The sequence below is a fragment of the Castor canadensis genome, chromosome 9, assembly GCF_047511655.1.
Source record: "Castor canadensis chromosome 9, mCasCan1.hap1v2, whole genome shotgun sequence".
Lineage (NCBI taxonomy): Eukaryota > Metazoa > Chordata > Mammalia > Rodentia > Castoridae > Castor > Castor canadensis.
Window position 1 is genome coordinate 78,399,711 of NC_133394.1, and position 22,669 is coordinate 78,422,379.

At 35.7% G+C, this 22,669-nt stretch overlaps 1 protein-coding gene across 3 annotated transcripts in view; it reads left to right on the forward strand.

Moving 5' to 3' along the window:
- Pdgfc (platelet derived growth factor C) overlaps positions 1-22,669 on the forward strand; it is a 186,056-nt gene that overhangs the window by 58,712 nt on the left and 104,675 nt on the right. Inside the window, exon 2 of one of the 3 annotated variants that reach the window (XM_074041760.1) lies at positions 4,889-4,948. The exons of the other annotated variants lie outside the window; for them this stretch is intronic. Within the exon in view, the coding sequence (XP_073897861.1) occupies positions 4,889-4,948 (60 nt within the window). The remainder of the gene's footprint in view (positions 1-4,888; positions 4,949-22,669) is intronic. 3 annotated transcript variants of the gene reach the window in all.

Genomic DNA, 22,669 nt, shown 5'->3' on the forward strand with positions numbered 1-22,669 from the left:
CATTATGGGTAACCGTCTTTTCTTTGAGAAACAAAGTAAACATAAGTTGTTATGTTAAATACCTTATCAAGGTGTCTGAAACATAGAATTGAAGAATGATACTGCAGCCACTCATAGGCTTTTATTAAAGTTCATTGAAGTTATAATACTATATCTGGCATAGTCAACACTCTGAATTCAGTACCCTGGCTCGGCAGGTTATTTACTAATCAAGTATGATGAATCTGGCCAATCTTGAAGGGTGCATTTGCAGTTGGTGCTTACTTCTGGTTTTAAGCCTATTCTGAGCCTTTGCTAGTTCTAATGTCCTAATGCTTTTTGCACTTCTCTTATATATGAGACAAGGACTTTGGTTTTGCCCACCTCATAGTGCCTGTCATGGTACTGCTAAGGCATGGGAAAATAACAGTGTGGTTTCCTGTCTAATGTTCCATTTGCTCTTAAGACAATTTTCTTTTTAAGAAGCATTTTGCAGGTAATTATTTTTTTTCCACCTAGGAATACTTCCTTTTATGTTTTGAAAGGCAATCAATGATTACCTTATCGTTTGAGTTGAAGATCAGTCTTACAGAGAAACAGGGAAGATGAATAAAAGATACTGGTATTTGTCTTATTGCAAGACCTAAGCTCACCTTGAATCTTTATATATTTATTTTACAATTTAGGTTGAAATGAGACTAAGAAGAAAAGGTTTTTTAAATTAGAAAAAGTTATTTTGAAATCTCAGTATCACTGAAGTTAATGAGAAATCTATCTGTCCACTACCCAGATGAATTTTTTTGGCACCAAAGGAGTGATTTTTAATTTTTAATACTCATTGATCATGGTCATGGTAACTTTCTAGAACTACATCATATATTTTGTCTTAAAATCATTTCCATTTTTAGGTAAATGTGCATGCATTTCCAGCTCATGCAACTTAGATGGCAATTAATATTTTTCTTGGTTTAATTTAAATATATTAACAGGGTCATATGTAATGGGATATGAGTATAATGCGACATTTCAGAGGCTGAGGTGGGATGTTGAGTTCCAGGTCAGCCTGGGCTACATAGAGATTTCTAGTGTAGCCTGGGAACTATAGCAAGACTATGTCTCCATGAACAAAACAAAACAAATTAAAGCACACCAAAACAAGATGAGCTCTCAGTAGCGAACAGCTTTGTTATATGGGATCATTAAAAGAGAAGTAATATATTTTTAATTTACTATAAACATACCAGAATAATCATGAAAAAATGCTATGTCTAAACAAAATGTATCATATTTTTAATTCAGCAAAAATTTATTGGTTACCTATTGTATGACCACAGTTTGGCAGTGAACAACAGAGAAAATCTCTGCTCTTGTTGAGCTTATTTTCCAATGGGGTAGACATTGGTAAACATTTAGGTGAGGATGTCTATCAGGGAGAAAAACAAAGCAAGAGTTACAGGCTAAAGACTCATGGTGCACTGGATGGCAGCTACTGTTTTAGTAGCCAGGAAAGACCTCAGTGAGGGACTTTTGAGCTTCAGGTGAGAATAGACTGTTAGGGTAACTTTAACAGATATCTTGCAGATACACACATGGATGAAACTTTTCTAAAGTTTCCTCATTTCTGTCCAAGAAATCTTAAGAGATCATTAATTCTTCTTTGCATCTTATAAATGAGGGAACTGGTGTTTTAAGTGGTGGATAAATTAATTTTAGTTATTTTTATTAAATAAATGATGAATTTCTGTGGGCAAAGACACTTTCCATGTATTATTTAATGTTCACAATTGTTTAATACGGTATAATTAGCCCTGTTTTACAGGTGATAGAAGCTCAGTAAAATTAAGTAATTTGTCTTAAGTCATGACTGATGACTAATGGGAGAAGGAGTTCAATGATGATCTCTTTCCTTTCCATCCATGATTTCCAGGATGATTCCTTGGATGAAAATCCAAGTCAATTGCTGAGGATCTCAATTTTCTGTCCAATAAAGACCTAATGATAGTCCCCTAACCATCTCCATTCAATTTTAATCCCAGTTTTATCCAGTTTTCCTCTAGATTGTGCTGCAATCTAATTGCAACAGTATGATAGTTATGTATAATTTAGAAAGTCAGTTTTTTCATTTCTTGTGGCTTTCAATTTATTGGTAACCTCGTTTTGAATTACTAACAAAGTTTCAATCAGCGCTTTTAAAGGCAGTATCCCTGAATATGATTATACCAGTGACATTTTGGCTTTAAAAACTCTTCCTACCTCCCTCACCTTCCTGCAAACTACTTCCTTATATATTTTCTCTACTTATACTTTGCTGCATTTTCAAGTTAATCTTAAAGTGGTAGCAAGAGATTCTATGGAATTTTTTGTTTTACAAAAATGTCTTGTGTACTGTGTTCATTTGCTACTGTTTGGTAAGGCACACGGTTTGCACAAATGGATCTATTTCCTAGTCTGTAAATTCCTTGGCAGGTATGTAGGCTGAAATTGCCATGTTTACCTTATCAGTTTCATCAGTCAAAATTCCTTCTCTAATTATTAGGTTGCTTTTCTCCTCCCTATCTTTCTGAGCTTACTATGTGTTATTTTTTTGGTTTTAAAATTTGGATGTAGTTCTCTTTGAGGGAATTATCTGTCATGGTGTTTGCTACTGTGCATTATTAAAGATAAGTCTGTAGAAGAAGTACTTAATTTTACCACTCAGGAACATTCCAAATCCTTGCATTTAGCTGTTTTTTCTATCATCTTTGCTTAGTTTCTTCTGGTCTTCAATTTGTTCTCATTCATGTGATTCTTCATAAGATTTAAGTGCATTTGTACTACACATTTATAACGTGACTCATTAATGCATCATTTTATTGCATAAAGTTAATGTTCAGTTTGCTTCATAGTCATTTTAATTTAATCATAGTCCCTGTATTGGTATGCAGATGTAATATTTCATCTTGCTACAAAATTAAAATTCCTTTATGTACTGCTCTTTTCATCATACCTGCATGATACAGTTCTCTCTCTCTCTTTCTCTCTCTCTCTCTCTCTGTCTCTGACTCTCTCTATCCTTTGTCTTTGTTCTTCTCCTTTTTAATTATTAGTGCCATGAGGGCAGGAAGAATTTGAAACTACTTTATGTTGCTCTAAATCTGAAACATAGGTCCTGGAATTGATTTTCAGAAAGTAGATAATTTATTCACTTGATACACAATTATTGAGTGTCTACTTTGCTCTGCATAGTTGAAGATTGAAGAATTTGCATGAACTCTAAAAAGTAAGTGGAAAAATATTGAGTGCTGATATGCTACTGCTAGAGAAAATCTCAGGCAGAGATATCAAATAAACCAAGGCCAGAATTCTGTGCCACATATTTAGTCTCCACGCTTAGTTGGTGTATAGAATGCAAGTGTGTTATTAACTTCCACATTTCAATCAATAGGAAATTGGATGAAAAAACTATTGCAAATTTATACACTGTATTTGATAACAATTAAAGTAACAGATCCATTTTTTAATAAATAAATCCCAGAAATGTAATGTTAAAAAAAGTAAATTGTAGTTGGTCCTTATAGTTTGATACAATTTATGTAATGTGTGGAAGCATGAGAAACAGTGAGTTATTTATGAATATACACATATTGGACACTTATTAGAGTTAGTATAAAACATATCAAGAATGATTAAAACAAAAGCAAGATAACAGTTACCTCTGAGGAAGCAAGGAGGGACAGGAAATTGTAGGGAACACAAAGTCTTCACACGAGTATTCAATGATTATTACCTTGGAAAAATTCTGATGTAAGTTGGGTAGTAGATACTAAGTGTTTATTAAAACATTTTCTGAACTTTTTGTTTAAAATATTTGAGGTCAAAAAGTCAAAATACTTTATAAGATACGCAGTAGATAGCAATCAAAAAGTAAGTTAAGTTAGGAGGCAGAGTAAATTACTAGATTGCCCATACAGATGTATTTACTAGGATAGTCTTTGTTACTCATTTCAACTGGATATATCCTGCTCCCCTGAGTGTGTGATTTCTGTGTCCTTACGGCCCTTGTTCTGGCATCACTGTGAACGTAGCGCATCCAAAATGAGGCATCTTTTATTTTAATCTACATCCCTGGCCTTTATCCTTGTCTGTCTTTTACTACCCATCTGATTGTTCATTTCCCATAGGTTTGTGTTATGTACTCTCCTCCCTGCCTGTCTTTGCGGTTCTTCCCTGAGTCAGGGCCCTCCATCCCTCTCAACTGCTGTCCTGGGGCATCCTTGCTGGACTCCTTTTGGGCCTAGTTACTTCCTGTGATTCTTCACTTGTTTTCTGGAGAGATCTATTAAAGACACAGCTGGCCATTATATGTGCTTCTTAAAGTCCCTTCATGACTTCCTTTATATCTAGAAACATTTTTTAGGATTCATGATACTATAGTGTCAAAGCCACACAGGATCCCTGTTATGGACTCTGAGATGAAGGATGGGAATCTCCAGGAGAGGGTCCTAGATCAATATTTTAAAGTATCACCCCAGGTGATTGAAGTGCACACTACAATTTGAGAACTTTGAATCTATCAGAAAAAATATAGGCTCTTTAACTGGGTGTGGAAGATTAATTCTTCATTCTTTATTCATCTGTTTGCATTCTTGGCTTGCTACACTTATTCCCTCTCCTCCTCTGATTCATTCTTGCACATTCTTTAAATCTAAAATACAACTGCACTTCATGTTAAAGTCATGCCCGTTACTTCCTCCAACTCTGTTTACCTGGAGTTCCCCCCTTGCTTTAAATGATTATGGTCCTGAGGCCAGGAGATCTTATTTACCTAACAGGTAGCACAGTCCCTGGCATGAGGTGAGGCTTTAAAAAATTTTTGTTTAACAAATAACATTGTTTTTAGTCAGCTCAGAATTTTCAACTTGTATTTCAGGTATGACACTCAGGAATTCTGCTGTAAAGGGAAGACCAAAACTGGAGATGGTGAATTACAGTAAGAATTTATAAAATTAATTGTTTAGGAGATCAAGACTGGAGATCAGGATGAGATGAAGGTAGAGATGACTGGCTCAAGGCAGTGGCCAAATATAAGAGCATGAGGCTTTAAATTTCATATATCTTTGGTTTTTAAGTTTTCCATTTATAAACTTTAATGTGGATTACAATATTTATTTATAGATACAGTTCATGACCTTAAGTGTAGAATATATATTTACAAATAGAATATGTAAGTATGGAATATATGAGTCAAGTTGATGTAGTTGAAATAATGGGATTTGATTATCATTTAGAGTAAGGAATGGAAGGTTTAGGATACAAAGTATAACAAATATGATACTTAAAGAGGAGCAGATATTCAGGGCTTCAGATTAGTAGCAATGCCAGAATGCATGGAGGTTTTATTGGAAAAGGGAGTGGCAAATGCTGCAGAAAAGTGAGCAAAATAAGGTTCGAAAGTTGTTTTTTGGAACCATTTCAAAAGTAATTTTAATAGCCCAGTGAAACTGAGGAGGGGATAGGGGGAAGGTTAAGGAAGGGGGGGCATGGTGGAGAAATGACCCAAACAATGTATGCACATAATAAAAAAGAAAAAAAAGAAAAAAAAATCATTGGCTTTCATGAAGGAAGGTAATGTCTCTTCCTGTTCGACGAAAAACAGAGAGGGAACAGGAGCTGCAGTTGCTGGTGGCTGGCTTCTGAATAAGTCATAATGAGAAAGCAAGGAGTACAGATCTGGAAGGTTTGTCCACACCATGCTCAGTTGTCTTAGCCTCACTTAAATAAACCAACAATTTTCAAGTGTGTTTAACTTGTTTTTTGTTTCTATCTGCTCAGTTTGCTGTAACAAACTCCATAGACTAGGTGACTATAAACAATTAAAAATTTGTTTCTTGCAGTTTTGGTGACTGGGCAATCCTTGATTAAAGTATTGGTAGGTTCAGTGTCTGGTTCAGGCCTGCTTTCTGGTTCATGGATAGTGCCTTCTTACTGCATCCCCATGTGTTGGAAGGGGCAGGACGGCTCTCTGAGACCTCTTTATAAGGGCCTTAATCCCCTCCAGGAGGGCTCAGTCCTCATGACCTAATCACTTCTCAAAGGCTACCCTTCCTAATGCCATCACATTGGGGATTAGGTTTCTACATATACAGTTTGGGTGCAACACAAACTTTGTTTGTAAGATTTTGCCCCGCCCCTGTCTCCGAATTCATCTTCTTATCACATGTAGTATTTATTTTTTAAGATTCCATAGAGCTCCATCTCATTTATTTCACAAAGAGGAAAAGTTTTATGGTGTAAAGCCTGTGATTCCGTTTTTAAATAAAGCCACAACCAGTGTTAATTACTGGAGATCTCAATCACAATGAAAGGTTCAGGAATTACTTTGTAGAATGCAGCTTTTTATGTGCTTAATTCATTAGAGAATCCCTTCTGATGATTGAGTTTGTTCATAGAAATCTTTCAAAATAGAAATAGCCTCAATCATTAGTAATGCATATCTGTAAAAACACTAATGTCCATCAGAGCAAATATTAGCTGTAAACTTTCTGGAAATATATGGTGTTTAAGTTTCAGTTGATGTTTATTTTCTTATAGTGTCAACTCCTATACAGTATAGAAAAGTTATATAATTTGTGCCTTATCCTCTATCTTGATGGGGAATGTGGGGCTCATTCAGTCAGTTTACTATCGGCAAAAAATGATGTTATTTAGGCCAGAAAGTGTGAGCATGGTTAGAGGGGTGAGGGCAGAATGGTAATGAGGTGAATATTATAAAAGTACATTATATGTATATATGAAAATAGCACAGTGGAACCCATTCAAACCTGTAGAAAGGAGGAGAAGGAGTGAGTGTGGTTAAGAAAGAGTAATACAGATCAGGTGAATTGTTGTAACTGTTACATTGACACTCCTTTGCAGAATTAATTTATGCTAATAAAACATTTTGAAAAAGAAAGCAAACCTAAAGTGTGTTGAGTTTGAAAGAGTGATTTTTGACTCTGAATATGATAAATTCAAGCAATTTTCTTTGGCAAATTATTAAAGAAAACATAAGTTTCAAATTACTAAAAAAGAAAAAAAATCAGGGGTAAAAGGCCTTTCAAAGGTTTACCTCAATAAAACCTAAAAAGTTGTCTCACTACTTTGAAATCCCCAAATAAGCTTTTCTCATGCTTCCTATTTTATGTAGAGGTCTGCACATTTTAGGATTTCTTCATTACTGCAGAGGGGTATTGACTGGACTTCTCTACTTTTTTTTCCAATGGTGATGTCTTTTTTTTTTTTCTTTTATTATTCATATGTGCATACAAGGCTTGGTTCATTTCTCCCCACTGCCCCCACCCCCTCCTTTACCACCCACTCTGCCCCCTCCCTCTCCCCCCCCCACTACCCAGCAGGGACTATTTTGCCCTTATTTCTAATTTTGTTGTAGAGAGAGTATAAGCAATAATAGGAAGGAACAAGGGTTTTTGCTGGTTGAGATAAGGATAGCTATACAGGGCATTGACTCACATTGATTTCCTGTGCGTGGGTGTTACCATCTAGGTTAATTCTTTTTGATCTAACCTTTTCTCTAGTACCTGTTCCCCTTTTCCTATTGGCCTCAGTTGCTTTAAGGTATCTGCTTTAGTTTCTCTGCGTTAAGGGCAACAAATGCTAGCTAGTTTTTTAGGTGTCTTAACTATCCTCACCCCTTACTTGTGTGCTCTCACTTTTATCACGTGCTCATAGTCCAATCCCCTTGTTGTGTTTGCCCTTGATCTAATGTCCACATATGAGGGAGAACATACGATTTTTGGTCTTTTGGGCCAGGCTAACCTCACTGAGAATGATGTTCTCCAATTCCATCCATTTACCAGCGAATGATAACATTTCGTTCTTCTTCATGGCTGCATAAAATTCCATTGTGTATAGATACCACATTTTCTTAATCCGTTCGTCAGTGGTGGGGCATCTTGGCTGTTTCCATAACTTGGCTATTGTGAATAGTGCCGCAATAAACATGGATGTGCAGGTGCCTCTGGAGTAACAGTCTTTTGGGTATATCCCCAAGAGTGGTATTGCTGGATCAAATGGTAGATCGATGTCCAGCTTTTTAAGTAGCCTCCAAATTTTTTTCCAGAGTGGTTGTACATTCCCACCAACAGTGTAAGAGGGTTCCTTTTTCCCCACATCCTTGCCAACACCTGTTGTTGGTGGTGTTGCTGATGATGGCTATTCTAACAGGGGTGAGGTGGAATCTTAGCGTGGTTTTAATTTGCATTTCCTTTATTGCTAGAGATGGTGAGCATTTTTTCATGTGTTTTCTGGCCATTTGAATTTCTTCTTTTGAGAAAGTTCTGTTTAGTTCACGTGCCCATTTCTTTATTGGTTCATTAAATTTGGAAGAATTTAGTTTTTTAAGTTCCCTATATATTCTGGTTATTAGTCCTTTGTCTGATGTGTAGTTGGCAAATATTTTCTCCCACTCTGTGGGTGTTCTCTTCAGTTTAGAGACTATTTCTTTTGATGAACAGAAGTTTTTTAGTTTTATGAGGTCCCATTTATCTATGCTATCTCTTATTTGCTGTGCTGCTGGGGTTTCATTGAGAAAGTTCTTATCTATACCTACTAACTCCAGAGTATTTCCTACTCTTTCCTGTATCAACTTTAGAGTTTGTGGTCTGATATTAAGATCCTTGATCCATTTTGAGTTAATCTTGGTATAGGGTGATATACATGGATCTAGTTTCAGTGTTTTGCAGACTGCTAACCAGTTTTCCCAGCAGTTTTTGTTGAAGAGGCTGCTATTTCTCCATCATATATTTTTAGCTCCTTTGTCAAAGATAAGTTGCTTATAGTTGTGTGGCTTCATATCTGGGTCCTCTATTCTGTTCCACTGGTCTTCATGTCTGTTTTTGTGCCAGTACCATGCTGTTTTTATTGTTATTGCTTTGTAATATAGTTTGAAGTCAGGTATTGTGATACCTCCTGCCTTGTTCTTTTGACTGAGTATTCTATTCGTGGCCTCTTGTGTTTCCATATAAATTTAACAGTAGATTTTTCAATCTCTTTAATGAATGTCATTGGAATTTTGATGGGAATTGCATTAAATATGTAGATTACTTTGGGGAGTATCGACATTTTTACTATGTTGATTCTACCAATCCATGGAGCATGGGAGATCTCTCCACTTTCTATAGTCTTCCTCAATCTCTTTCTTCAGAAGTGTATAGTTTTCCTCGTAGAGGTCGTTCACATCTTTTGTTAGGTTTACACCTAGGTATTTGAATTTTTTTTGAGGCTATTGTAAATGGAATTGTTTTCATACATTCTTTTTCCGTTTGCTCATTGTTAGTGTATAGAAATGCTAATGATTTTTCTATGTTGATTTTATATCCTGCTACCTTGCTATAGCTATTGATGATGTCTAGAAGCTTCTGAGTAGAGTTTTTTGGGTCTTTAAGGTATAGGATCATGTCGTCTGCAAATAGGGATATTTTGACAGTTTCTTTACCTATTTGTATTCCTTTTATTCCTTCTTCTTGCCTAATTGCTCTGGCTAGGAATTCTAGTACTATGTTGAATAGGAGTGGAGATAGTGGGCATCCTTGTCTGGTTCCTGATTTTAGAGGGAATGGTTTTTCAATTATTCTTCTCATACAGTGAGTGAGTGAGATTATTTCTGCCCTACGTTGTGCCAGGATTCTAGGGAATGGTCAATAGACACATTTGTACTTCCTTTTTAAATCAGTTTCAAATCTTGATGCTTCCTTTTCAAAAAGAAAGAAAGGAAAGGAAAAATGTATTTTCCCTGTGGATCCTGCTGATGGTTAGTTTGCAGAGTTTTTTCATGAAGGCTGCCGGTGACTGTGTTCATGAGCCTGCTTTGCCTCCTACACTTGTTCTGCTTTAGTTGCTATAGTAACTTGCTCTTTAGCCAGCACAGTGATATCTGCAATTTTTTTTTTTAATGAATTTCACCTTGTTTTTTGGTGTGTGGGATGCTGTTAATGGAACCTTTGTTTTTTTTAAATATGCAACTGAAATTTTGATTCGTTCATATTAAATACTGTTGAAGGTGGCAGCTTTGACATGGGGCTGGAGGAAACCATGTTAGATGGCATTTCTCCTTACAGTTTAGCCTAGAGATCAGTGTCACCAGGATCCATGAAAGACCTTGACCCTTAGCTTCTGCTACTGTAACCTGAAGGTATTAGTGACATTTTAGTGTTTTGAGGGAATAAATGACAATCTATAAATGAAAGCACTAGCACTCCTCCAGCTGTAACTTAAGTACCCATAAACATTAATGGAGAGTTGATAGCCTCACAAACACCCTCTGACAGCAGTGATTTTCTATCTAGCCAATTGCACACTATAGATTATTAAGAATTTTTGAATTAGCTCTACAAAGCTTAAATTATGCTCTATGTATTTCTGTATTGAGTGTTTGGCAAAAATGTACATTACATTTGACATTTGTTGCTTTCATTCATATTTATGTAACCATAGTTCCTTAATCCTGGTATGTTTTTCATTTTCTTTGTAGTTAAAATGCTATAATCATCCTAATCTTACCGAATTTTTTATGGATATTTGGTTAAGTTAGCTTGTTTTGATTCATTCAGATGAAAGTGGATTAATTCTTATTGTAGCAGCATTAAGGTTTCATGCATTGGTCATGTTTGCTTTTGTAGAAAATCCGCACTCAGTTCCTCTTTTGCTGTATTAACTCTTCTGTTGCAGTATTTCATCCTTTCCCTCTTTTGCCTTCTGACAATGTTTTAGTCTCATGTTTCGTTTAAAGTCACTTATGCATTTCACAGATATATTGTATGATACACAGGTGTACACACATGTACACACAGTTTTTAATCTCTGAGAAATAACAGTGGTGTTACCACTTTCAGCAACTCTGAGTGGTATTCATGTTTTTTCTATTGATTTACTGTTCTGAATTACACTTCAAAAGTATTTCTTTTTATTTTTGTAGTGTGTTAATGTTATGATTTTATTTAACATTTAATCTGAATGTGAACATTTTGAGAACTAAGTGGGCAGTACTTGCTGGTTTGGTCTGTTGCCCTGAGTTAGTAGTGAAGTTAGTAGTGGAGTTCTCTTGTGCTATCAAAAGGCTCTTTGGACAATAACTAAAATAGCCATCCTGGGAGTAATTTTGGTAGGAGGCATGAGGTAGCAGGTGCCACAGGGGGTTCAGGAAAAATACGATGTCTAGTCTCAAAGAACTTTCACTTTACTTGAAGACATGATAGCAGCAAATATCAAATGGAAAGTTCATAAGTGGATACAACTCTATACTAGCTTGCATACAGAATTAGGAAGTTGATGTTCTGGGGCTGTAACAGTGCTCAGAGCAGACTAGCTAGAGAAGGATCACTGACAAATACGGTAATGGATTGAAAACTAGAGAAATGGATAGAATCTAAATATGACAAAGGGTCTAAAATAATCTAATGAGTGTATTGATTGTTTTTGTTCGCCTTTAATGCTAATTTTCAGAGAAAAACTGTTGATTTATTAACCAAAGTATTCTTTTAGTTTTCTGTTGGGTGGAACTGCAGTTATTTAGCAATCTGTGTTATGGATATTGTTACATGTCCTCCCTCCACACTAGAGGATAAATTAGTTTTGAATACATAGTTTTGGAGGTTGAAATATTGCTAAGAATTTGCTCAAAATGTTTGGTTAGTTGCTGAATTTTTGAAAGATACATTTAAAATGCATATTGTGTCCATGAGTAGGGGCAGGATTGGCTCTGCTGTAGTGGGCTATTCCTGATGAACAGGGCTATGATGCAATGCTGAAATGCTGTGTGACAAGACTATGGAGAGACTTGAATGCTAGAGTTTAGCATATATTTGGGGAGGACTGAATAATTAATTAGCCCAGGTAGAAAGTTACTGTGATAATCTAGGTTATAAAGTCCTATATTATATAATTTAGGTTATAGTTAGACTGTTTCTCAAGAGATTTTAAAATAATCTCCAAAAGAGTAAAGATGAAGAAGACAGACTATAGCACAATGGAATTGTAAAGAGAAAAGTGAATGAGGTAAAGTTGTTGCTGATATACTTATGGCAGTGAAGCACTGAATTTAGTCATGAATGTCTTTTAAACCAGAGAATAATGAATTTGAATAGATGATAAACTAACTCAGTACGTTTTTTGAGCACCTCCTGCATTTGAGGCAGATGTCAGTAATAAAGTCGAATGGTCAGGGAACACACATTATAGAGGGAAGACTGTAAACTCCTGCACTCTTTTCATGGATGACTTTAAAATATGATGTGTAGATATAGATGCAATTTCTATTTTCTGTTTAGGATATCAAAACATTTTGAGCCTCTAAATTATATTTGTTTTGATTGTCCTTTGAATTTCTTAGTGTACCTCATTGCTAGCCAACCAAGCATAGAAACTAAGAGCAGTTAGAGGAACAATTGTCCCCACTATTGCTCCAGGAACACTGGTTTTGTAGTGGGAACAACTTCACAAATAGACTGAGTAGAGCTCTTTTCATTTGTTGTATTCGCAGAGTCTGTGTATTGATACTGTGTTATATAACAAATAGACTAGATCTTTCTAGACACTTGTCACATTTTAACCCCTTCTTTTTTGTTTTCATTAAAATTTTTTTGGCTACTTGCAAAGTATTTTAAAGGAATTACAGCAAATAAAGAGTGGACTGTGGAGAAGGGATGTTATAAGTTTCTGTTTAATACTTGTCCTGTGTCACCTGATGAATCATCTAGTAGGAGTGGCTTGTAAGGATATGGCCAGATATATGCCAGATATCTGTGTAGTTTCACCACTTAGCACTTGGTAAGAGGGCCAAGTCCTCTGAAGCCCCACCAAGTAACTGGCTGTGAAAACCTGGTGGGATGAGGAAATAGCTTGAGTGACAGCTACGGATCTCTAATGGCAGCAAATGTTTCTGTGTTCCGTACACCTGTGCAGTTCAATTTATGTCATCATCTGCTGAGAAATGATGAAGTCAGACAGAAATATTTTGCTGAATAGTTCATATATTGGAATTCTTCTAATAAAAGCATGTTTTAAGTATCTATGCCTTTTAAAATGCATTACAAATTGATACCTTTCTCCAACTTTTCCCACTTTACTCATTTCTTGGGGTGTTATTTTGTATTTTCAGTTTACCATGTATCGCAGATTAGGACAGCATTCTCTTGTCATTGTTTCATTTCTATTTGAGAGCTTTGGTGCCATCTATTTGAGAGAAATGGTGCCATCAGAAAAAAATAAAATACTGAAAAGTTACAGTAAAAAATAAAAAATAAACCCTGTCTGAGAACCATTTATGGGTAGAAATCATGAACTCTGTATAAGATATGTTGAATTATAGATGCTGGCAGGATTTCAAAGCTGAGCTGACAAACAGCTCATGATTAACACTTTTGTTAATTGTACCTCAACTATATGTAATCTGTTAAAGAGAGTACCATCATTGCAGAAGTATCTGCCACTATTGTTTTCCAGCACTTATGATGTTTTGCATATATGTTTTCATTTATCCTATGAGGTAGCTATTATTTTTTCCCATTTTATCAGTAAAGAACCCTAGGTCTGATATTTTATTTTATTTTATTTTAGTGAACTTAAAAAATTAATAGCTATTAACTGTACAGTGGGGTTTGATTATGATATGCACATAATGCATATAGTGTACTTTGATCAAATTTACCTCCTCTATTACTCTCTTATCCCCTCTTTAAAAAATAATTTTAATGGATTTCATTGTTCTATTTTCATACATGTGTATAAAGCACTTTGATTATATTCACCCCTCTTCACCTCTCCTTTAACTTTCCCCCTTCCTGTTGGTTCCCCCCCGCCATCAGTCTACGTGATGAATGGCACATTCATGCAATTGTTTTTTAGATCAGATATTTAAATGCTCCAACTGGTACAGCTAGAATTTGAGCTTAGTCTTGACTGTGTTCAGAGTTTACTCAACACTTCTCCTAACCCCTCAAGGCTGAGTGAACATATAACTAGCAAGTCCTTTGGTTCAGGTCGTGTGATAGGTCCAGGAGGATCATCACTTTTAGACTAACAGGACTCAGGCCAGGAAGAAACATGTGCAGAGGTCACTTCATGCCATCCTGGTATCTTTTAATTTCACAGGCATCTCCTTCCCTTGCCATTGGGTCTCAGTTGCTTGTCTGTGCTGTTCATGGATCACTATTTCCAACTGACACACCCCTTCCCATCTGTCCAGTCACCTCATTTGACACATGTAGGTTTCAGACCCATACCCACTCTCTTGTAACCTTAGGAGCTAGCAAAATGTAGGCACTCAGAATGTATTAACTCACAGGACAGGTGCTGTGTATTAACTCAGATAACCTGGTTAGGAAAAAATGGTCAAGGTATTAAGCAAATAACCAAGAAAATTCATAGACCTACTTCCAGGTCCAACACTCACCATTCAACATTTAAAAATAGCTATAGGTACATAGCATTAGTTACAATTAAACCCCTTAAAACCTGCAAAGTTACCATTTAGATGTCTGCAGGTGCTCGATTCTTTTCACAGAGAATGCCAATTGGCTGCCATTCAAAATTAGGCAAATCCTAAAATTAGAAGAAAAAGCAGAACTATCTCTACGGATTTCAGATTTCCTTTTAATTTTGGAGATTGCAGATTCATTAAGCTCTGTTGAGTTAGGTACAGTGGAACTTCGTTGGCCTAAGACCTAAATGCCAATAAACAGAATGCTCTAGTTTTGGAGCTACTGAACTCAGAACTTTTCTAGGCAAACACTCTACCACATGAGCCAGGCCTCTAGCCCTAAAACACTTCAGTTTTGCATGTGAAGCAAGATACAATATTATCTTCATAGCTACCTGGACATATGATGATGAATGTTATGAAATAGTATGGTGAATAAGGGCACTGGTTTTAAAGTAACCCAAGTTGGAATCCCAGTTTTAACACATGGAGAAGTTACTTTACTAACTTTTCTTGCATGTATCATGGCAAAAATTCCTATTCTTTTTCAGTACCTTGAGACTCTATGAGAGATATCTTATATATCTTAGAAAGCACAGAATGTGATATAAATTAAAAAACTATACCTTAAAATGAAGGTACAGTTTAGAGAAATGACTAGGTTTGTATGGGAGATTTTGTAGCACTATACTGGGTAGCTAAATAGATGAAAAGATGAGAAAAAAATAACCATGACTAGAGTTAAGAAATTGTAGCTGAGTAGTGGCAAGGCCTCTGTCTGGGCATGAAAGCTAGATTTCAGGAGATAATAGCTTTGAGTGAAAGATGAGAGGTTTGTAATCATCCTGAATAATGTGTCTGAATCCTCTGTCACACAATAGTAGACACACAACTGTTTGTTCTTTCAAAGTTCTGAGGGCAGCTCACAAAGAATCTTTAACCCACCATGAAGTCCAGCATAGGAATACTCCAAAAGAGAGAGAACTCAAGGCACATAACAGACTGAAAAAGCTGATTTTTTTCTTCAACTATGTAGTTCTTGAATAAACAATGTCTCCTCTAATTATGTGAGAGACACACGTGCCCTATTTTCTACTATATTGTGAAGGCTTAATGTACATTGCACATTCACCAATTGATAAAGAATACAAAAATGTACATATAGTAATTCTTGTGTTTGTGTATACATTTATGTTTTGGATCTGTCTTCCATATATGAGAGAAATCATGCCATCTTTGCCTTTCTGAACCTGGCTTATATCACAGCATCCTGATCTCCAGTTCCATCCATTTTCTTGCAAACAACATAATTTCATAATAATAACAATACTCTACTGTATGTATAAGAATCTCATATTCTTAATTCATTCATCAGTTGTAGGGTATCTGAACTGTTTCCAAAGCTTGACTGTTGTGAATAATGTTGCAATATACATGGGTGTGAAAGTGTCTCTATTGTATCCTGACTTATATTCCTTTGGGTATTTGGCCAAGAGTATCACTAGATCATATGGCAATTCTATTTTTAGTTTTTTGACGTATCTCCATACTGTTTTCCATTATGGTTGTACTAATTTACATTCCCCAAGTGTTCCTGTTTCCCTGTATCCTGGCCAATATTTGTTGTTGTTCAATGGGTCAAGGAGGTGGAGGGAGAGGAATAATGATAGTGAACAATATCGAAGAACATTGCATCTGTGTAGGAAGATGGTATAACGAAATGGGCTGAAAGCTGTTGAAAAATAGGGAAAGGGTAAGGGAGAGTAATAAAGGAGGTTAATCTGATGAAAGTACACAGGCGAAAGACTATGGTGAAACCCCTTTGAGCAATGAATATGTACTTAACAAGGAAGGATGGGAATATAAAACAGGTCCTCTTAACAGGAGGGTTCTATGGGAGGAGGAGGATGAAGGAGGGGAAATATGGTCGATGTAATACTTTATATACTAAAATGAAATAGAGCAATGAAACCTGTTGAAATCATTTTGTGTGTGTTGGGGGGTAGGGATAAAGGAGAGTGATGGTTGGGATGAACTTAAACAGGGTACCTTATAGGCACATACAGAAATGTCATAATGAATCCTCTGCACAACTGATATATGCTAATAAAATATTTTTTAATAAAGAATGAAAAAATCCAGAATAATTATCAATGATGTTTGTGTAGGGACCAGGAATAGGAGGAAAAATGAATGAAATACTAAGAAAAACAATGTGAATTACAAAAGAAAAAAAAGATGAAGGAAGGCTGAGTGTTGTGAGAGGAACTTAAAGCAACTAATGGATAAAAACATAAGGCTTTTATTTTTTTTTTGAGCAGTACTGGGGTTTGAACTCAGAGCCTTGTGTTTCCCTGGCAGATGTTCTACTGCTTAAGCCATATCCCCTAGCCTTTTGATTGGTATTGTTTGGGTAGGGTCTTGCATTTATGCCAAGGCTGGTCTGGACCACAGTCCTCCTATTTACATTTTCCAAATAGCTGGGATGACAGGCTCATGCTGCCCTAACCAGCTGCTATTGGTTGAAATGGGGCTGATTATAGGCAGCCACAGGCTCCCAATTAAGGCACTTTTTAAAGTGCACAAAGTTGAGTTCTGAAAGCATGTATATAGTGTCGAATTGATTAATTGTAACCCTAAATGACTTATCACAATGTTAATTTTTCTTTGTCTTTACATTATTCTCTAAATGCCAAGATGAATGTGAAGCTCGCAGTAAATACAAAATGAAGACAAGGATTTACAAGTTGGGCAATGAGAAGGGACACATTTTCATTGTTTTGCTTGCTGGTGGGAAAGGGACTTCTGTGTGGGCTCCTCCATATTCAGACATGAATTGAAGCTGTTGCAGCCTTTTAGAATGTTTGACCTATACACATGCCCGTTAACCATATTTGAATTTCTTGTTGATATTTACCAAGAAAAGTGAGCTCTTTATAAGGGAGATCCCTATTGGCAAGGTTTTGAATTATGACAGGAATGAGTTGTCAGTTTTTCATCTACCAGTTTACTCGGAAATGCAGATTTGTCTGTTCTTTTTCCCCTGATACTGACATAGACACTTTTTTTTTTTACAAAAAATGTATTTGTTTCCTGAAAAATGTAAATGCATTTGTGTTAGTGTAACTATTAGTAAGAGTCAAAACAATGTAGAAGATATCAGGCATATATAATCACATCCCCATTCTTATTTCTTGGAAAGAAATACGATTACAACTGGAGAATGGCAGAGCAGCACAGAGATGCACACCTCTGTGCTGCTTGTTACTAAGTAGCCTTGTTACTAAGTACCTATTAAGTTAGCACTTAGACTTTTAAAGTTATAATTGGTGTTTATAAATCTAAATCAGATTTTTGCACCTACACTAAGCTATGATGATGTTAAACATTACATGGTGATCCTGTTTTTCACAACATAATGAGTGTGTGATCTAATGAATACTGGAATACAGAAATGGGTTTCTTAACTGTAGAAAAATATGGCTTTGTTTCAGGATGCATTTTGTATATTTATGCGTGCATACATAAATTCTTTGATAATGCTATCACTTAGTACTATGCTTGTAGCTGCAGGTGAGAAGAGACCCAAATTAGACTTAAATATTAAGTTTACTCTCTCATTTAGAGTTGGGGAAGTTTAAGGGTTAGGTAAATCCTGGGCTAAGTGACATCATCTCCAGATTCTTGAAAACATTTTTTAAAACTATGCTCAGCATGTAGACTTTAAGCCTTAGGCTTATCCCAGTGTGAGGAGTTACCCAGCTTTGTATAGACATAGAACAGGAAAGCCTTTCCACAAGTATTGTTTTTTAAAGCAACTTCCCCATCATTGGGCAGATCTGAGTCTCATGACCCTGTTATCAGCCACAGGCCAATTTAATTAGTTGTATTAGTCGTAATTACATATTATTATGTAATCCTAATTTACCACCTGGGCTGAGGAGGAGTTCAGTGTCTCCTGTAAGACAAAATCACTTTGAAGACAGAGTGTAGTGATGGTAGGATATAGCTGGTGACAAAATTGTGTCTGCCAGGTGTCATTTTACAATGTTTTCTATAATCTGCAAGACAATAAAACTATTTGTAAATCCAGAGTTAAAAATAAGTCTCAACAGAACTTTAAGTCTTATGGGAACGATCTTTTAAGAAGGAGTAACTGTTAATCTTTTGGTTTTCTCTGAAATCTCCACTCATTACAAGATAGTTGCAATGTATTGGCATGTCACCGACATGGGTGTCTCCATAGTTTTGCAACATCATTAATATGTTTTGCAAAAGACTTTGCTATAAGTTTCTTTTGTTTTATCATTTATCACCTTCTTCCCTTATTCCCAAATTAAGTGCTTTCTTCATTTCTAGCGACATCAAGTCTCACGTCCTGTAAACCTTTTGTGCTTTGGTTTTATTCAATACAAGGCTGTACTAATATATTTTAGATAATAATTATTGGCCCAAGAATTATGAACTAAAATTTAAGGAGAAAGATTAGTCTTGGTGCTGGGGTGTAGCTCAGTGGTAGAGCACCTTAGCATGCAGTATGTGCAGGACCCTGGGTTCAATTCCCAGCACCACCAAGAAAAAAACATAAAACAGATAAAGCGTCAAAGAGTGCTGGAGTACCTGTGAAGAATTTCCAAAATTATTTTGTTATGTGGGTGGTTGAAAATAGAGAGTATAGAGATTCAAATTTAGCATAGCATATGAGATAACAGCGCTTTGCCAATAATAAGAGGATATTTTTAATTATCAGGTGAAATTTATATTATTATGTGACATTCATATTTAAATTATTACTATTTAAAGTCATAAAGCCATACCTGCTGCTCTTAAAGAGCACATAAATATTCCAAGTTTCATATAAAGCAATTAATATAGTTTAACAAATTTCAAAATGTACCTTTTCATCCATCTGTATAATACGTATAACACCAATCATTAGTTTTACATCCTATATGGAAGCATGCTATTAAAATGGGAGAGACCAGATAAGAAAACCTAATACCTTCTACTGTAGAGTATGACTGATGCCAAACCTTCAATGTTTAGATATTAAAAGTTTAAATTAGTGCATTTAAATACTTACATACGGTGGGTGCAGATATCCATGTGCGTCTGTGTGCGCGCGTGCGTGTGCCTACATGCAAGTGTATTTTTCTCTCCACATCGTATTTCTGCTTATAGTAAGGCAGTCATTCTGAAACATCTAACACAAAAATATTATTATTAGTGTCTCTCCAAATACGCAACACACGAGCTACTGTGTCAGTATAATGAAAATGTCTTTCATCAAAAGATTTATGCTACATCCGCCTAGATTGGAAGGAGTCTTTCCATGAGAGGTTTGCTAAGCCACCCTACCTCCCTGTTGAGTCTCTCAGATCCCTTGACTCTTTTCTAAGAAAACCTCAGTAAGTTTCTACTTTGGTAGAATCCATTGGTTGATTTAATGTGTTTTGTAACAACAAGGTAACAATTTTGTACACATCCATACATAAAACCACTTTCACTAAAATATGTGCTTCAGAGACTGTAGGTTCTGAGTTTGGTAATTCATGGCATGCTGTGTCTGAGTGTTGGGCAGGTAAGGATCTTTTATCATCCAGGGACTCCAGGAAAGTGATTGCCCAACTCAAATCCATTTCTCAGTTACATCTATGGGTTCTTTTCTGGTGCCTTTTTTGAAAGACTTATAAGTATTGAATTGATTTATGCTAGACATTAGTTTACAGAGCTCTACAGACAGAACAAAGTCATCTGCATTAGTTTGTGTCAAATACAAACACAAACTTTCTTTCTGTAGATGTCAGATATCTGACATCAAAAATTATATCCATATATCCACATAGGAAACCAGTTATAGAAGTGATTTAAGCCCCATAAAATGTACTACATTGTGTTTATATATTCCTATGTGTGTCTTTGGTTTTATAACCTGTTTTCTGTTATAAGAAAAGGTAAGCAATAAGAATGAAGAATATTTCAAATTTACAAATGCTACAGATACACTGATTTCTGCTGATTTTACTGAATTAGCATAGAGCAAGTAAACACGACATTGTTGTGGATTCTAAATATATTTAAAAATAAAAAATACATAAGAACTAGCAAGCACTCATCATAAGAGCTTTGACTTGTTTTTCCTTATGGAAGTCAAGACTATTTTTTACTGAGTACCAGTACTTACAGATTGAAAGAATGCTGCTAAAACATGAACCAATAAAAGCTATAAACACCAAGCCACTATTTATTCAAGTAATAAAATTACTAATTTTCATTTTGGGGAGAAGGAAAGAGATAGGGCCTTGCTATGTAGTAAAGACTGGACTCAAACTTAAAATCCTCCTGCCTCAGCTTCCCAAATGCTGGAATTACAGCCATGAACCACCATGTCCAGCTTTGTAATTTATAAAAGAAGAATAAGAAAAAGAAGCTAAAGAGCAAAAGTAGAGCATATATCAATGTAAGAATTGAGTTCATTTGTTCTTTAACTTTATCGGATTAGAAATGAAGTTGCAATAGACTGGATACTATGTTATATAGGTATCATTGTTGAAACTTATTTGTAAAAAGGATTGAAAACATGCTCTTATGAGGATATAGTCACATATTCATCTATTTGTACAATACAAGGTTTCCATTGAATTAGTTTCCTAATGCAGATATAGCATGGGTATATTTGGACAATTTTACAGTTTCAAGTTAAATATCAAAATTTCTCGTTTCTCTTAGAAAAATATGTATACAAATATTTAGAGTAAAATCTGATCTACAAATAAAAACACTAGAATTATTGAAATTTCTCATTACTTTTACTTCAGTGCCTTTTATGAAGGAAGTATGAAGAGGCAGTGTCTATGGCTATTCTATTGCTTTGAGTAGAGATACTGAACTGTTTAAGGTATTACCTGTTAGAGGGAAAAATGGCTTGAAACTCCTGTCTGTGAGTTGAATTTTCCTCTGGCTGGTAAAATATAGCTGCCTCCCAGGCCAGAGTCTGAATGGTGCATTAGCAGCAAACACTCAGGAGAAAGATGCATTCTTTATTGCCAGCCTTCTGAATTTCTGAGTGATGACCTTGGAAACAACAGAAAACCTTTCCCACAACTCTCCTCTGATGCCTGGGTATGTGACTTGCTTCTTATCTCTTTTGCTTTGGAATCAGCCCTGGGCTTGCTTGGCCTTAGAAAGTCTTATCATTTTAACTGAGACAGAAAGAATTCAAGTGTGAAGATGGGAAATGCCCTTCTTGAATGCAAGCATTCAAGAAGGTGTGGCCTCAGTTCCCTCAGGAATACAATAATTGTTTTTAAATTTTGTTATTAATTCTTCTACTAAAAGTTAGAGTGGATTAATTCTATTTTTTTCATTTTTTATTAGCATATATTCATTGTACAGTAGGAATTCATTGTGCCAATTCCAAATAGTCTTACATTGTATATTGTTTAGATTGCCCCCAACATCTCCCCCACCCCTAAACCCCCTCCCCACCACACTTAAAACAATTGTAAGAGATTTCATTGTTTTAGTTCATATATGTATATGAAGCCCATCAACCATAGTCCCCTACCTTCATCTCCTCTATTCACCCTCCCCTTCCCATAAGTACCCCCGCACACACACACTGTACCCATTTTACCATTCTATCTTTCATTTTTAATTTAAATCGTTGAATTTAAATGGACTGGGGAGAGAGAGAGAGAGATCTTCAGCTTTCTTCTCAAGGATGTGGAACCATTCTTTGTGAGCATACTTGTCTCAAGGATGTACATGCATCCAGGATGGATACCCTTAGCAAAAAGGGAAGCCAGTTGAGAAGAAGGAGAGAATCCCCAAAGGACCCCAAAATAGTCATATTTATTAGTTACATTTTCAATCAGTCGAAATAATAGTTTAGAAAGTAATAATTTAGATAAACACTCTTTATAGCATCCTGAGAGAAAAAATAGTACCAGATCATGAAAGACATCCTTTATCAAGAAGAAAGTTGGAAAAACATGAAGCAGGTGCTATAATTCAGTGACATGTAATAGCAAATGGTCTCTGGCAATATTCTAGGCAGTTTGTTTTCTTCTGCATATTATAAATAGGAGTTATAATCTATTAAGACAGTAGATAGATTCTAAAATAATGTTTAAATGTTAGAATTTTCACTAAAAAAACATAGCCTCTGCCTCAAGTGTATCCTTCATCATTTTGGGGTTTAGACAAAAGTGAGTAGGTGAAAGAAAAAGTAATAGA